General features: G+C 42.2%; 1 protein-coding gene across 1 annotated transcript in view; it reads left to right on the top strand.

The window, feature by feature from the left end:
* LOC106612441 (ATP-binding cassette sub-family G member 1) overlaps positions 1 to 15,640 on the top strand; it is a 39,091-nt gene that overhangs the window by 7,401 nt on the left and 16,050 nt on the right. Inside the window, exons 3-5 of the mRNA XM_014213566.2 lie at positions 7,844 to 7,961; positions 8,449 to 8,581; positions 9,012 to 9,062. Of these exons, the coding sequence (XP_014069041.1) occupies positions 7,844 to 7,961; positions 8,449 to 8,581; positions 9,012 to 9,062 (302 nt within the window). The remainder of the gene's footprint in view (positions 1 to 7,843; positions 7,962 to 8,448; positions 8,582 to 9,011; positions 9,063 to 15,640) is intronic.

The raw sequence follows: 15,640 nt of genomic DNA, 5'->3' as shown, positions 1-15,640 counted from the left end.
ATTTTTTCTCTTTCTCTCTCTCCCCTGGAGGGATTCAAGACTCTGTAGGATAATCTGTGATCTGTGCCTCTTATCCAAAAGGAATTTGCATCAGAATTGTTTGTGTCTCAATAACGAGGTCAGGGCCCGCATTCACAAAGCACCTCAGAGTAGGAGTGCTGATCAAGGATCAGGTTCTCACTCTTATTCATTATGATTTAAAAGGCAAATCTGACCCTAGATGAGCACTCCTACTCTGAGATGCTTTGTGAATATGGGCCCAGATCTCTTTCTACATGAAAGATACATGAAGACTAAACCTGCTGTCAGGGGACATGGATGAGGACCTCCTCTCACTAAAAATAGCTTTGATATAGCTTTGATGGTTTAACAAATGACTATTCACTACTTTTGAATCATTTGGTACAAAAGAGTGTATTTTCATATTGAGAGTGAAATGACAATTGAAGAGTTTCATTCCAAAACACTATATATCAATTTTCAGAAATGTTGGTTAATTAGCTTTTATTGTTTAAATGAATTATGAAAGAGATTGGTGTGTTTTTCACTATCTAATCATGGCATGGGGCTGTTCAATGACATACATGTATTTGTTTAAAATCTATCACTTGATGGTTTCATTTCAGAGAGACAAATAATCATGTTTTTTATTCAAAATTTGAAGTTGGAATTTTACATACACCTTAGTCAAATACATTTAAACTCAGTTTTTCAGAATTCCTGACATTTAATCCTAATAAAAATTCCCTGTCTTAGGTCAGTTAGGATCACCACTTTATTTTAAGAATGTGAAATGTCAGAGTAATAGTAGAGAATGATTTATTTCAGCTTTTATTTCTTTCATCACATTCCCAGTAGGTCAGAAGTTTGCATTCACTCAATTAGTATTTAGTAACATTGCCTTTAAATTGTTTAACTTGGGTCAAATGTTTCGGGTAGCCTTCCACAAGCTTCCCACAATAAGTTGGGTGAATTTTGGCCCATTCCTCCTGACAGAACTGTGGAAAGCATTGGAGTCAACATGGGCCAGTATCCCTGTGGAATGCTTTTGACACCTTATAGTCCATGCCCAAACGAATTGTGGCTGTTCTAAGGGCAAACGGGGTGCAACTCAATATTAGGAAAGTGTTCCTAATGTTTTGTACACTCTGTGTACACAGGATATGAACATTCCATTCCAGCTAAACAATGGATATACACTACTGGTCAAAAGTTTTTAGAACACCTACTCATTCAAGGGTTTTTCTTTATTTGGACTATTTTCTACATTGTAGAATAATAGTGAAGACATCAAAACTATGAAATAACACATTGGAATCATGTAGTAACCAAAAAGTGTTAAACAAATCTAAATATATTTTATATTTGAGATTCGCCAAATAGCCACCCTTTGCCTTGATGACAGCTTTGCACATGCTTGACATTCTCTCAACCAGCTTCACCTGGAATGCTTTTCTAACAGTCTTGAAAGAGTTACCACATATGCTGAGCACTTGTTGGCAGCTTTTCCTTTACTCTGCGGTCCAACTCATTCCAAACCATCTCAATTTGGTTGAGGTCGGGGGATTGTAGAGGCCAGGTCATCTGATGCAGCGCTCCATCACTCTCCTTCTTGGTCAAATAGCCTTTACACAGCCTGGAGGTGTCCCACTAAGCCCAAACCAGATGAGATGGCGTATCGCTGCAGAATGCTGTGGTAACCATGCTGGTTAAGTGTGCCTTGAATTATAAATAAATCATAGACAGTGTCACCAACAAAGCACCCCCACACCATAACACCTCCTCCTCCATGCTTTACGGTGGGAAATACACATGCAGAGATCATCCGTTCACCCACACCGCGTCTCACAAAGACACGGCAGTTGGAACCAAAAATCTCCAATTTGGACTCCAGACAAAAGGACAAATTTCCACCGGTCTAATGTCTATTGCTCGTGTTTCTTGGCCCAAGCAAGTCTCTTCTTCTTTTTGGTGTCCTTAAGTAGACGTTTCTTTGCAGCAATTCGGCCATAAAGGATTGATTCACACAGTCTCCTCTGAACAGTTGATTGATGGGGTCAAATTGGGGTCATGATAGGGGCTGCACCACATGTTTGATGTATTATAATAATTGATTATGCTTATGTTGTATTAATAGAAGGGGAGGGGCTATGGTACCCCCCCCCCCACACCCCCCTTCCACATGTATAGGGTCCTAGACTACAGTTTAACAATATGTATATTCATTATAAGGGGGGAGTGGACATGGGGGAGTGGACATTTACTGCTGAGGCCTTAGAAAACACTGGAACTATTGTATCTCTCTTGCAAGTTTGTATAGCTGTGTATGCATGGGCTTGGTCGGATGAGTAGCAGGTAATGACGTAGGCAGTAACATCACTAGGGCTGAAAATAACTTGGGACTTTTCCTATGGGGCAGAACTCAGGAGAGACATCAGTTGAATGTTTGATCTTTGATCTTTCACTTCTGTCTACAGTTGTATTTTGATTAAAATTGTTATGATTTATAAGTGCACATTTTGAGTGTTCCTTATTTGTTAAACCTCTCTGGGGTATGTGGGACGCCAGCTTCCCACCTGCGGGACACACTATTCAACAGCCAGTGAAATAGCAGGGCGGCAAATTCAAAACAACAAAAATCTCATAATTCAAATTTCTCAAACATACAACTATTATATCCCATTTTAAAGATACACTTCTCGTTAATCAAACCACATTGTCCAATTTCAAAAAGGCTTTACGGCGAAAGCATAACATTAGATTATGTTAGGACAGCGCCGAGACAAGAAAAACTACACAGCCATTTTCCAAGCAAGGAGAGGCGTCACAAAAACCAGAAATACAGCTAAGATGAATCACTAACCTTTGATGATCTTTATCAGATGGCACTCATAGGACTTCATGTTACACAATACATGTATGTTTTGCTCGATAAAGTTCATATTTATATCCAAAAACCCCATTTTACATTGGCGTGTAATGTTCAGAAATGTTTTGCCTCCCAAAACTTCCGGTAAATGAGCACATCAATTTACAGAAATACTCATCATAAACGTTGATAAAATATTCAACAGTTATTCAAAGAATTATTGATACACTTCTCCTTAATGCAACCGCTGTGTCAGATTTCAAAAAAGCTTTACGGCGAAAGCAAATTCTGCAATAATCTGAGTACAGCGCTCAGATATCAAAACAAGCCATACATTTTGGAGTCAACAGAAATGACAAAAATTACATTATAAATATTCACTTACCTTTGATGATCTTCATCAGAATGCACTCCCAGGAATCCCAGTTCCACAATAAATGTTTGTTTTGTTCGATAAAGTTCCTCATTTATGTCCAAATACCTCCTTTTTGTTCGCGCGTTAGTCCACTACTTCAAATGCAGGAAGCGCGCGCAAAATGTCACAACGAAAAGTCAAAAAAAGTTATATTTACGTTCGTAAGAAACATGTCAAACGATGTATAGCATCAATCCTTAGGATGTTTTTATCATAAATCTTCAGTAATATTCCAACCGGACAATTCCAATGTCTTCAAAAAAGAAAAGGAACACAGCTAACTCTCATGTGAGCGCGCGCCACTGAGCTCATGTCATTTTCTCACTCATCTACTTTCAGGAGCTCTTATTCTCTCCCTATTCACAGTAGAAGCATGAAACAACGTTCTAAAGACTGTTGACATCTAATGGAAGGCTTAGGAATTGCAAAATGTACCCTAAGTCACTATATACTCTATAGACAATCACTTGAAAAACTACAAACCTCAGATTTCCACACTTCCTGGTTGGATTTTTCTCATGTTTTTGCCTGCCATATGAGTTCTGTTATACTCACAGACATCATTCAAAGAGTTTTAGAAACTTCAGAGGGTTTTCAATCCAAATCTACTAACAATATGCATATCCTACCTTCTGAGCCTGAGTAGCAGGCAGTTTAATTTGGGCACGCCTTTCATCCGGACGTCAAAATACTGCCCCCTACCCTAGAGAGGTTAAGTAAATAAAACGGAGCACAGAGAAACGGAACCAACATGATGTTGAGATGTGTCTGTTGAACTCTGTGAAGCATTTATTTGGTTTGCAATTTCTGAGGCTGTCACGCCCTGATCTGTTTCACCTGTCCTTGTGATTGTCTCCACCCCCTCCAGATGCCGCTTATTTCCCCAGTGTATTTATCCTTGTGTTTCCTGTCTCTCTGTGTCAGTTCGTTTTGTCTGTTTCAAGGCAACCACCGTGTTTTTCCCGTGCTCCTGCTTTTGCTATTCTCTCTTTTGCTAGTCCTCCCGGTTTTGACCCTTGCCTGTTTTCTGGACTCCGTTCCCGCCTGCCTGACCAGTCTGCCTGCCCTGACCTCAAGCCTGCCTGCCACTCCGTACCTCCTGGTCTCTGATATGGTTTTGACCTTTTGCCTGTCTTCGACCATTCTCTTGCCTACCCTTTTTGGAACTAATAAATATAAAATTCTCAAACCGTCTGCCTCCCGTGTCTGCATCTGGGTCTGGCCCTGAGCCCTTATAGAGGCTGGTAACTCTAATGAACTTATCCTCTGCGGCAGAGGTAACTCTGGGTCTTCCATTCCTGTGGCGGTCCTCATGAGAGCCAGTTTCATCATAGCGCTTGATGGTTTTTGCGACTGCACTTGAATAAACTTTCAAAGTTCTTAAAGTAATGATGGACTGTTGTTTCTCTTTTCTTATTTGAGATGTTCTTTCCATAATATGGACTTGGTCTTTTACCAAATAGGGCTATCTTCTGTATATCCCACCTACATTGTCACAACACAACTGATTGTATCAAACGCATTAAGAAGGAAAGAGATTCCACAAATTAACTTTTAAGAAGCCACACCTGTTAATTGAAATGCATTCCAGGTGACTACCTCATGAAGCTGGTTGAGAGAATGCCAAGAGTGTGCAAAGCTGTCATCAAGGCAAAGTGTGGCTATTTGAAGAATCTCAAATATAAAATATATTTTGATTGGTTTAACCATTTTTTGGGTACCACATGATTCCATATTTGTTATTTCATAGTTTTGATGTCTTCACTATTATTCTACAATGTAGAAAATAGTAAAAATAAATAAAAACCCTTGAATGAGTAGGTGTGTCCAAACTTTGGCCTTGTACTTGCTAAACAGGTGGAGCTTAAAACAGGTGGGACTCTGCCCTGAATGACGGGTCTATATAAGCCTAGGCTCGGAAGAAATAGATTCCAATTAAGCCCTCTTGTTTGTAAAGTCAAATTAAAATTAAATAATTGTTAAAATATTTTACTCGACCGGTGTAGGTTTTCTCCATCTGTTGCTGTGCAACACTTGCATAACAAGTTAGCTATATTTTCAGCACCAGGTGCTGTTCACCTCCTATTGACTGTGCTGCGGCTGCAGCTTTACGTTTCAGCGGCAGAAAATTGTTGACTGTCTCCTGCATTCCCTCTCTACATGAATTAAGTTAAAATGTAACTTTTTGCGTTCTTTAGGTAGGGTAACTTCCTTTTTGGGACATTGCATTTGGGAGTTTTTGCATCTCGAGTCTGAGATTATTTTGTTATTATTATTTACTTTTATGAAAAAAATATTAATAATTCATTTGGGGGCCTTTGGGGGGGGGACAAATAATATTGCTGGTGGGCCAGTTGGGGCACCCTGATATATAATATGCGTATGATAAATATTACCCCACTACACAGGAACTCTTTCACCTCTTTTTAGACCATCTTTAATTTTCCCCATACACATCTGAAATATATATTTGGACCATACAGGTCAGTTGAAAAGCACTTAATGCAACTTTATTGCACTTATTTTAACTTCAGGGGAGTATGTATTAAGACAAATCAAACTCACTTATTTAGCTGCCCACCCTAAAACCTGTTGAACCAAATTGTTTAACTCATATTAAATGGGTACTACATACTTGTTATCCTCTTCCAAAGCTCAGATTTTATGCAGTGTGTGTGATTTCGACCTTTCTGTATAGCCTACTCTGTCATTATTTTGCAAAAGGGCAAGAACATGGGTATTTCAGTGAATGCAACCAATCCAATGAACTGTGATTAATCCTATTGTTCACATGTGCTCATTGGGTGTAATACAAGTCTTTGCAGAATTTGGTTACCTGCTTTGTTTTTACCATGTTTGTTTGAAAAACATTTTTGACAGTTTCTGTCCAATACCATGCAGATATGGACACCGACATCTGTGACGTTTCCTGTGGTCATGCTTTGGACTCAAATAATTGAAAGTAATTGATTTTGTAAATACATGATATTTGTTTACCTCCAACTCCCTTTCTGTGTAGGATAGATCGATGGAACTTGAATTTGTTTCTCACATGTTTGTTCAGTTCTCTTGCTGTAACATGCTGACAATTGTCACGACTCAAACCACGTTAGCCTGCTGAGCTAAAGACTAGGCATTATCTTTAGTCTCAGACAAAAGGTTACTCATCACATGAGTATAGTGAACCAGGGTTTGGATATATTTTCACTTGTCTGTTGAAGGATGTACCATTTATAGTGGGATTCAACACCAACTAGGCATACAGTAACAGTCAAAAGTTTGGATACACCTACTCATTCAAAGGTTTTTCTTTATTTTGACCATTTTCTACATTGTAGAATAATAGTGAAGACATCAAAACTATGAAATAAGTGTGCAAAGCTGTCATCAAAACAAAGGGTGGCTACTTTGAAGAATCTCAAATATAAAATATATTTTGATTTGTTTAATACTTTTTGGTTACTACATGATTCCATATGTGTTATTTCATAGTGTTGATGTCTACACTATTATCAATGTAGAAAATAGTAAAAATAAAGAAAAACCGTCAAATGAACAAGTTATGAACATGCCCTTCCTGAACCAGTCAATTACTGTCTATGCACACACTGCATGGCTTACATGCTGTGTCCTCACAAGGGAGAGGTTACTAAAGTGCATCCTCTCCTCCTAGCAGGGACACTAGGTTCCATTAAAAGAGGACAGAAAAGGTCAGAGGTATTTGTGTATCGCTCTGAAGGATTATAACAGAAAATCCAATTAAACTGGCAGCCACCGCAATCAACTGGATTAGCGTTCAGCTAGCTGTGTCCATTAGGTGAATAGCAGGTTACTATAGGCCATTCCACTCCCTTCTGCATGCTTATGGCCAGGGGATGATTTAATTTCCATTCTATTTACAGTGTTATCATATACGATTGATTTAGAGTGAGGCAATGTTTCTCAACTCTAGTACTGAGACCTTGGCCACTGGGTTATACATTTTTGTTCTAGCCCAGCACTAACACACCGGATCTAAATAATCAAGGTCTTGAATCGGGTGTGCTAGTGCTGGGCTGGAACAACAGTGTGTTCACCATTGACACAAATGGGCTGTTCAAACAGAATAGATAAACAGCTCATGTAAAAAGGGAATGAATTCTAAAACATATAAAAATAACTTCATTTATAAAGCATATTTTATAAATGCAGCACAAAATGCTTCTCAAAAAGCGCCCCAAAAAACGTTACTCCCACAGTGTGGGTTGATTTGAATCACACCATGAGCATGTTTGGGTGGGAACCCTTCTAATACCGAGCATGTTCTGTGGTCTGAAATGTGAGCATGAGGAGATTACAATGTAATAGACACCCACCCAGATAGGTGCATTCACTCAGAAAACACGAAATACAAATACGCCCTTTTAGCCCGAAACACAGAGGGATGTATTCGAGGAGGGAATACATGGTTTGGAGACAGATTTAAGCAGGTATTGTGTGAAGCTGAAAGCCTGAAGTGCCATTGTGAGGCTGATGGAGGGTTTTATAAGGTTCTGCTTTCTTTTGTACCCGGCTTTCAGGTTACAAGACCCTGCTGAAAGGGATCTCTGGGAAATTTACCAGCGGTGGCCTGGTGGCCATCATGGGTCCCTCAGGAGCTGGGAAATCTACGCTGATGAATATTCTGTCCGGCTACAGGTGAGCCACAGGCCTGACACTTAACACCCAATAGGTGTAAAGGTCACTGATAGATGAGTAACTTACAAGAATCACGCCACACCTACAGTTCTGGGCATTAAAAAGTTGTAATTATAAAATGCCTTGCTGCAGCTTGGTGTTACCTTGCTGTGACTCTCGCAGGGTGACGCCAAGCGGCACGTTCATTCGCAATCATTTAACATTGACCCATGTCTTGAAATACATTTTTGAGAATGATTACTGTATGCATTTTTGTATATTTTCTATTTATTTATTTTATGTGTATGTTTTCATGTTTGAACTGTTTAGTCCTCTTCCAATTGATGACCACTTGGGAAATAAGTGTTGTTCATGTTGTTTACGTTAATATCTGTTCTCTGTTGTTTCTATTTCTATTGTTCACCTCTCTTTTAAACACAGATATAAATCAAGTCCATCATATGGATCAAATGCATAACCCAGGTATTACTTTGCTCTCTGTCTGTAGGGAAACAGGGATGAAGGGGGAGATCTTGATCAATGGACAGCCTCGTGACCTGCGCTCTTTCAGGAAGGTCTCGTGCTACATCATGCAGGATGACATGCTTCTGCCTCACCTCACAGTACAGGAGGCCATGATGGTAATTGTTTTACATTTTATTTAACCTTTATTTATCCAGGAAGTCCCATTGAGGTCAGAATACCTATTTTACAAAGGAGACCTGGCCAAGAGGGCAAGTCAATAGATAAAACACATTACAGTGCATACACACTCCAGAAGTAAACAATAAGTTAAACGGGTGAAACATTTAGAGCGCTGCAGATAGAAATGCTATGTTTTAGAGGCATCAGAATTCCTTATTCCACATGATGTCTTTTCTACACAATGCATTTATATGTAACATTGTGTACTCCTAAACTTGGGCTTTCTTTACATTAATAAGATACACCTTCTCTACATGGTTGCTTCTGAGACAGGAAAGATTGCATGCACCTGCACACGTAGGCTTTGTTTCTCTTATTTGGGACGCAAGCCAAAGTGTGAACTAAATCTTCCTCTCTGTCTCCTAGGTGTCTGCTAATCTGAAGCTCCAGGAAAAGGATGAGGGCAAGAGAGACATGGTAAGAGAGTTGTATGGGAACGGCTTCAGAATCCTCCCTCACCTTAATCTCCTGCATGTTTCCTGATCCTCAAACTGGAAACTAGGACCAGTTACTATTTCAGCACTGGAGTGTTGCCACTAGTGCAGTCAGTACTGGCTTTAAACAGGCTGGAATGGATGTAAAGTGATATGATGAGGGTGGCTGGAAAGGAGTATATATGTTGCTACTAACCACTGATACAGGGTCAGATATTATGCCCTCCTCCTTATGCTTAAACTGATTCTTTGGGATTTTGGCAATGAAGCCCTTTATCTACTTCCCCAGAGCCAGATGAGCTAGGGGATACTATTTTTATGTCTCTTTGACTCCTTGCTGTCCCCAGTCCACCTGGCCGTGCTGCTGCTCCAGTTTCAACTGTTCTGCCTGCGGCTATGGAATCCTGACCTGTTCACCGGACGTGCTACCTGTCCCAGACCTGCTGTTTTCAACTCTCTAGAGACAGCAGGAGCGGTAGAGATACTCTGAATGATCAGCTATGAAAAGCCAACTGACATTTACTCCTGAGGTGCTGACCTGTTACACCCTCGACATCCACTGTGATTATTATTATTTGACCCTCCTGGTCACCTATGAACATTTGAACATCATGGCCATGTTCTGTTATAATCTCCACCCGGCACAGCCAGAAGAGGACTGGCCACCCCTCATAGCCTGGTTCCTCTCTAGGTTTCTTCCTAGGTTCTGGCCTTTCTAGGGAGTTTTTCCTAGCCACCGTGCTTCTACACCTGCATTGCTTGCAGTTTGGGGTTTTAGGCTGGGTTTCTGTACAGCACTTTGAGATATCAGCTGATGTAAGAAGGGCTTTCTAAATACATTTGATTTGATTTGTCCCGTATGAAGGACGTTAGAGGTAGTTTCGCTAGCCAATGCTAACTAGCGTTAGCACAATGACTGGAAGTCTATGGGTATATGCTAGCTAGCATGCTAGTAAATACCATAGACTTCCAGCCATTGTGCTAGCGCTAGTTAGCATTGGCTTGCAAAACTACCTCTAACTTCCTTCCTAGACATAAAAATAGTATCCACTAGTTCATCTGACTCTGGGCAGTAGAGAAAGGGCCTCATTGCCAAAATCCCGAAGTATTCCTTTAAGGTTTGCAATAAGGGTTGGGTATCTGACCCTAGATCTTTGATTAATGTAGACGTATACGTTAAGTTGCTGAGAGGGAGGGATGTGGTTACAGTGCTTTCGCAAAGTATTCAGACCCCTTGACTTTTTCCACATTTTATGTTACAGTCTTATTCTAAAATGGCTTAAATTGTTTTTTTGCCCTCATCTATCTACCCACAATAGCACATAATGACAAAGCAAAAATAAGTTAGATTTCTTTTTTGCAAAAATAAAAGACGGAAATATCACATTTACATAAGTATTCAGACCCTTTATTCAGTACCTTGTTGAAGCACTTTTGGCAGCGATTACAGCCTCGATGTCATGCCCTGACCATAGAGAGCCCTCTGGGTGTTTTAGGTCAGGGCGTGACTAGGGGGGTTTCTAGGTATTTTATTTCTATGTTGGTGTGTGTTTATGATTCCCAATTAGAGGCAGCTGAATAACGTTACCTCTAATTGGGGATCATACTTAGTGTGTCCTTTTCCCCACCTGCTATGTGGGATATTGTTTTGTATGAGTGCCTATGTGCGCTACATTTTTCACGATCGTTATATCTTTGTTGTTTTGGAAGTTTCACTATTATTGAAATGTGGAACTCTACTCACGCTGCGCCTTGGTCCAATTATTTATACGGCGGTCGTGACAGAATATCCCACCTAAACAGGACCAAGCAGTGTGCCCAGGAGGTGAAGTAGAGTTGGACATGGGAAGAGATACTAGGTGGATGCGAGACCCTGTGCCGGCTCCCCGCACTCGCCCTGAGGAGCGTGTCATCAGTCCGGTGCAACCTGTGCCGGCTCCACGCACCAGGCCTACAGTGCACCTCCCCAGCCCGGTACGTCCTGTGCCGGCTCCCCGCACTCGCCCTGAGGAGCGTGTCATCAGTCCGGTGCAACCTGTGCCGGCTCCATGCACCAGGCCTCCAGTGCGCCTTCCCAGCCCGGTACGTCCCGTGCCGGCTCCCAGCACTCGTCCACCAGTGCGTGTGTACAGTCCGGAGTCTCCAGCGACGGTCTACAGCCCGGAACCTCCAGCGACGGTTCACAGTCCAGAGCTTCCAGCGGCGGTTCACAGTCCAGAGCTTCCAGAGCTTCCAGCGACAGTTCACAGTCCAGAGTTCACTCGTCCACCAGTGCGTGTGTACAGTCCGGAGTCTCCAGCGACGGTCTACAGCCCGGAACCTCCAGCGACGGTTCACAGTCCAGAGCCTCCAGTGACGGTCCACGGCCCGGAGCTTACAGTGACGGTCCACGGTCTGGAGCCTCCAGTGACGGTCCACGGCCCGGAGCTTCCAGTGACGGTCCATGGCCCGGAGCTTCCTGCGCCGGTGCCATGGCCGGCGCCTTCCACTGCACCGATGCCCAGTCCAGGCACGGTGTCCAGTCCCGCTCCATGGCCGGTGCCTTCCTCTGCGCCGGTGCTCAGTCCAGGCACGGCGTCCAGTCCCGCTCCATGGCCGGAGCCTTCCTCTGTGCCGGTGCCCAGTCCAGGCACGGCGTCCAGTCCCGCTCCATGGCCGGAACCTTCCTCTGCGCCGGTGCCCAGTCCAGGCACGGCATCCAGGCACGGCGTCCAGTCCCGCTCCATGGCCGGAGCCTTCCTCTGCGCCGGTGCCCAGTCCAGGCACGGCGTCCAGGCACGGCGTCCAGTCCCGCTCCATGGCCGGAGCCTTCCTCTGCGCCGGTGCCCAGTCCAGGCATGGCATCCAGGCATGGCGTCCAGTCCCGCTCCATGGCCGGAGCCTTCCTCTGCGCCGGTGCCCAGTCTAGGCACGGCGTCCAGTCCCGCTCCATGGCCGGAGCCTTCCTCTGCGCCGGTGCCCAGTCTAGGCACGGCGTCCAGTCCCGCTCTATGGCCGGAGCCTTCCTCTGCGCCGGTGCCCAGCCCGGTCATGGCGTTCAGCCCGGCTCCATGGCCGGATCAGCGGTCTGAGCGGGTGCTACGTCCCGCACCGGAGCCACCACCGACGCTAGTAGCCCACCCTAACCCTCCCCATCCAGTTTCAGGTTTTGCGGTCGGAGTCTGCACCTTTGGGGGGTACTGTCACGCCCTGACCATAGAGAGCCCTCGGGGTTCTCTATGGTGTTTTAGGTCAGGGCGTGACTAGGGGGGTTTCTAGGTATTATATTTCTATGTTGGTGTGTGTGTATGGTTCCCAATTAGAGGCAGCTGAATATCGTTACCTCTAATTGGGGATAATACTTAGTGTGTCCTTTTTCCAACCTGCTATGTGGGATATTGTTTTGTATGAGTGCCTATGTGCGCTACATTTTTCACGATTGTTATATCTTTGCTGCTTTGGAAGTTTCACTATTATTAAAATGTGGAACTCTACTCACGCTGCGCCTTGGTCCAATTATTTATACGACGGTCGTGACACTCGAGTATTCTTGGGTATGATGCTACAAGCTTTGCACACCTGTATTTGGGTAGTTTCTCCAATTCTTCTCTGCAGATCCTCTCAAGCTCTGTCAGGTTGGATGGGGAGCATCACTGCACAGCTATTTTCATGTCTCTCCAGAGATGTTCGATTGGGTTCATGTTCGGGCTCTGGCTGGGCCACTCAAGGACATTCAGAGACTAGTCCCGAAGCCACTCCTGCGTTGTCTTGGCTGTGTGCTGTGGTGATTTTTCTTTATTATCAAATTAGGAGACAAATTTATCACAAGTCAGAGTTCTACTGAAACTAAATTTTTATTCACTTATTAATAAGGAAAGCAGGTCACACCACACACACAAGTGAATGATTTGAGTGCTCTGCAATAACGAGGCTGGTCATCACAACACTCTTGACTGTTGGGTTGAGAGCCCCGACACAAAGAACACCAAGATCTTTTATAAGGCAAAGATCAAATCAAACTTATTATTTTTTTTTAAATAATTATTTATTACAAAAACACAAGGAAGGGGTAACATTAAAGTATTACAACATGAAGGACAAACAATACAGCATCAAGACACTATCAAACATGTATCAGTCTTTCCGCAACAGAGCCATCCTTATGTGTGAGGGTGCATGATAGTGATATAAAATATATGTCATAGTTTCCTTTTTCATGACCACAATCTTGTGAAACCCGAACCCTCCAAGATCCCCCCACAGTTCCCCAATAGCTGTCCCTCAACCATTCGAGACCCCTCCCACTGCCCCCCCGGAAGAATTTTAAAAAGAAATACAATTAATTCCATTCCCCACCCCCAAGAACCCCCCAATACACCAGCAACCAAGAGAATGAACTAAAGAGAAAAAAGGAAAAGACAGAATAAAACAGCAAACAACAATGCAAAAAAATAATAACTAATAAATAAATTTAAAACAAAGGACATCAAGGACAACTGAAATCATAACAGCAATGCCTACTTATATGTTTGTGTGCATGTCTGGCACTATTACATGTATGTGTGTGTTCTTGTATGTGTTTATTTGAAGGAGAGTGTGTGTACATGCATGTGTACAAACACCTGCACCTGCATGTGACAAACTTTATTTGTCACATGCGCCGAATACAACAAGTGTAGACCTTACTCTGAAATGCTTATGTAACCGTCTCACCAGGCTCGAATATGACTCTCACAATATTAACTTATGTAGAGTGCCTCAACAGCATGGGATGTTAGGTGAGAAGGACACATCTCCAATAAGAATTCCTATTGTGAACTTTCTAGAGTTATGACAATAGGGTATTAACTTCAGATGAAATGATTATAGGTTTCTGTTATTGAATCAGGATAAACCATCCCATGCATAAATTAAATTGAAACAATCAATGACTCCACCAAGGCAACATACATAATATTCCATATGTGTATTAAAACATTGTCAAACACAAATACATTTTCAGACACAACATCAAAAGAAATAAAAAATAATAAATCCCAATGAGTCGTGCACAACCCGTGTCCAAATTATTTCAAGTTTGCTTAAATAAACCGTTGGTGCGCGTTGGAGCTAAAAAAAAGAATGACGATACCCAAAAATATCCAGAAGCACCTCACGTTGTGGTTACTCACTACTTGGTAGATATTCCCTCAGCGAAGTATGGCAGTTCCATTCAGGTTTCCTCACAAAGTCCAAGGCAAGCACAGCTACCCATGCAGACAGTACTCCTTAGCCGTAACCGATATCCCATGGGAACACGAACTCGTTAAGCTTCCCAAGCAATTATCTCCTGGTGTCACACGATGCTAGGCTAACCCCAAGACTGGCAAATACCTCCACGACGAGACGGTAGCTTCAGTATCTACTAAGTTTAAACAAAATTATAACAACTCTTTTATAAAATAAAATATGTATTTCCCTTAATGTCTTAGTAGGTATGGGTTTGTTCTAGTTCTGTCGTCTTCTTTTATAATTTTTCTTCACCAACCGTCGTAAGGTAAAACATCCATCCTCTTATCAACGTCTCTTTTTCCCTCTCTTTTTTTCCCAGGCCTCCCGTTAACCAGGTCAATTCCCATTGGCCACAACTTAACAAGCCACCTTATTGGTCAAAACTTAAACTTTAAAGTAAACCAGACTATTCACTTATACATTAAATAAATATTTCTTCAAAAAAGCATAATGCATTAACAACATTACAGTTTAGGAGCAATTCAATCATCTTTTAAATACAATACCAATTAATTATAACAAATAAACTCAATACTTGGGTCAAACAAGGGTATTACACTTACTTACAAGCCCTTAACCAACAGTGCAGTTCAATAAAGAGTTCAGAAAATATTTACCAAAAAAACGAAAGTAAAAAATTATAAAAAGTAACACAATAAAATAACAATAACAAGGCTATATACAAGGGGTACCGATATCGAGTCAATGTGCGGGGGTACAGGTTAGTCGAGATAATTTGTACATGTATGGTAGGGGTGAAGTGACTATGCATAGATAATAAACAGCGAGTAGCAGCAGTGTTCAAAACAAATGGGGGGGGTGTCAATGTAAATAGTCCAGTGGCCATTTGATTAATTGTTCAGCAGTCTTATGGCTTGGGGGTAGAAGCTGTTAACTTCACTAGGATAGGGGCAGCATTCGGAATTTTGGATGAAAAGCGTGCCCAAACTAAACTGCCTGCTACTCAGGCCAAGAAACTAGGACATGCATATAATTGGTAGATTTGGATAGAAAACACTCTACCGTTTCCAAAACTGTTAAAATAATGTCTGTGAGTATAACAGAACTCATATGCCAGGCAAAAACTTGAGACAAATCCAACCAGGAAGTGGGAAATCTGAGGTTTGTAGTTTTTTTAAGTGATTGCCTATCCAATATCCTGTGTCTGTGGGGTCAGATTGCACTTCCTAAGGCTTCCAGTAGATGTCAACAGTCTTTAGAAGTTGTTTCAGGCTTGTATTGTGAAAGGGGATCGAATAAGAGCTGTTTCAACAAGTGGTCAAGCTGAAAGACATTAGTTTAGTCTCGCGC

This window comes from Salmo salar, chromosome ssa09 (assembly GCF_905237065.1).
Source record: "Salmo salar chromosome ssa09, Ssal_v3.1, whole genome shotgun sequence".
NCBI classification, from domain to species: Eukaryota; Metazoa; Chordata; class Actinopteri; order Salmoniformes; family Salmonidae; genus Salmo; species Salmo salar.
The sequence above is the reverse complement of the archived record's forward strand: the minus strand, read 5'-3'. Positions and strand labels throughout refer to the sequence as shown.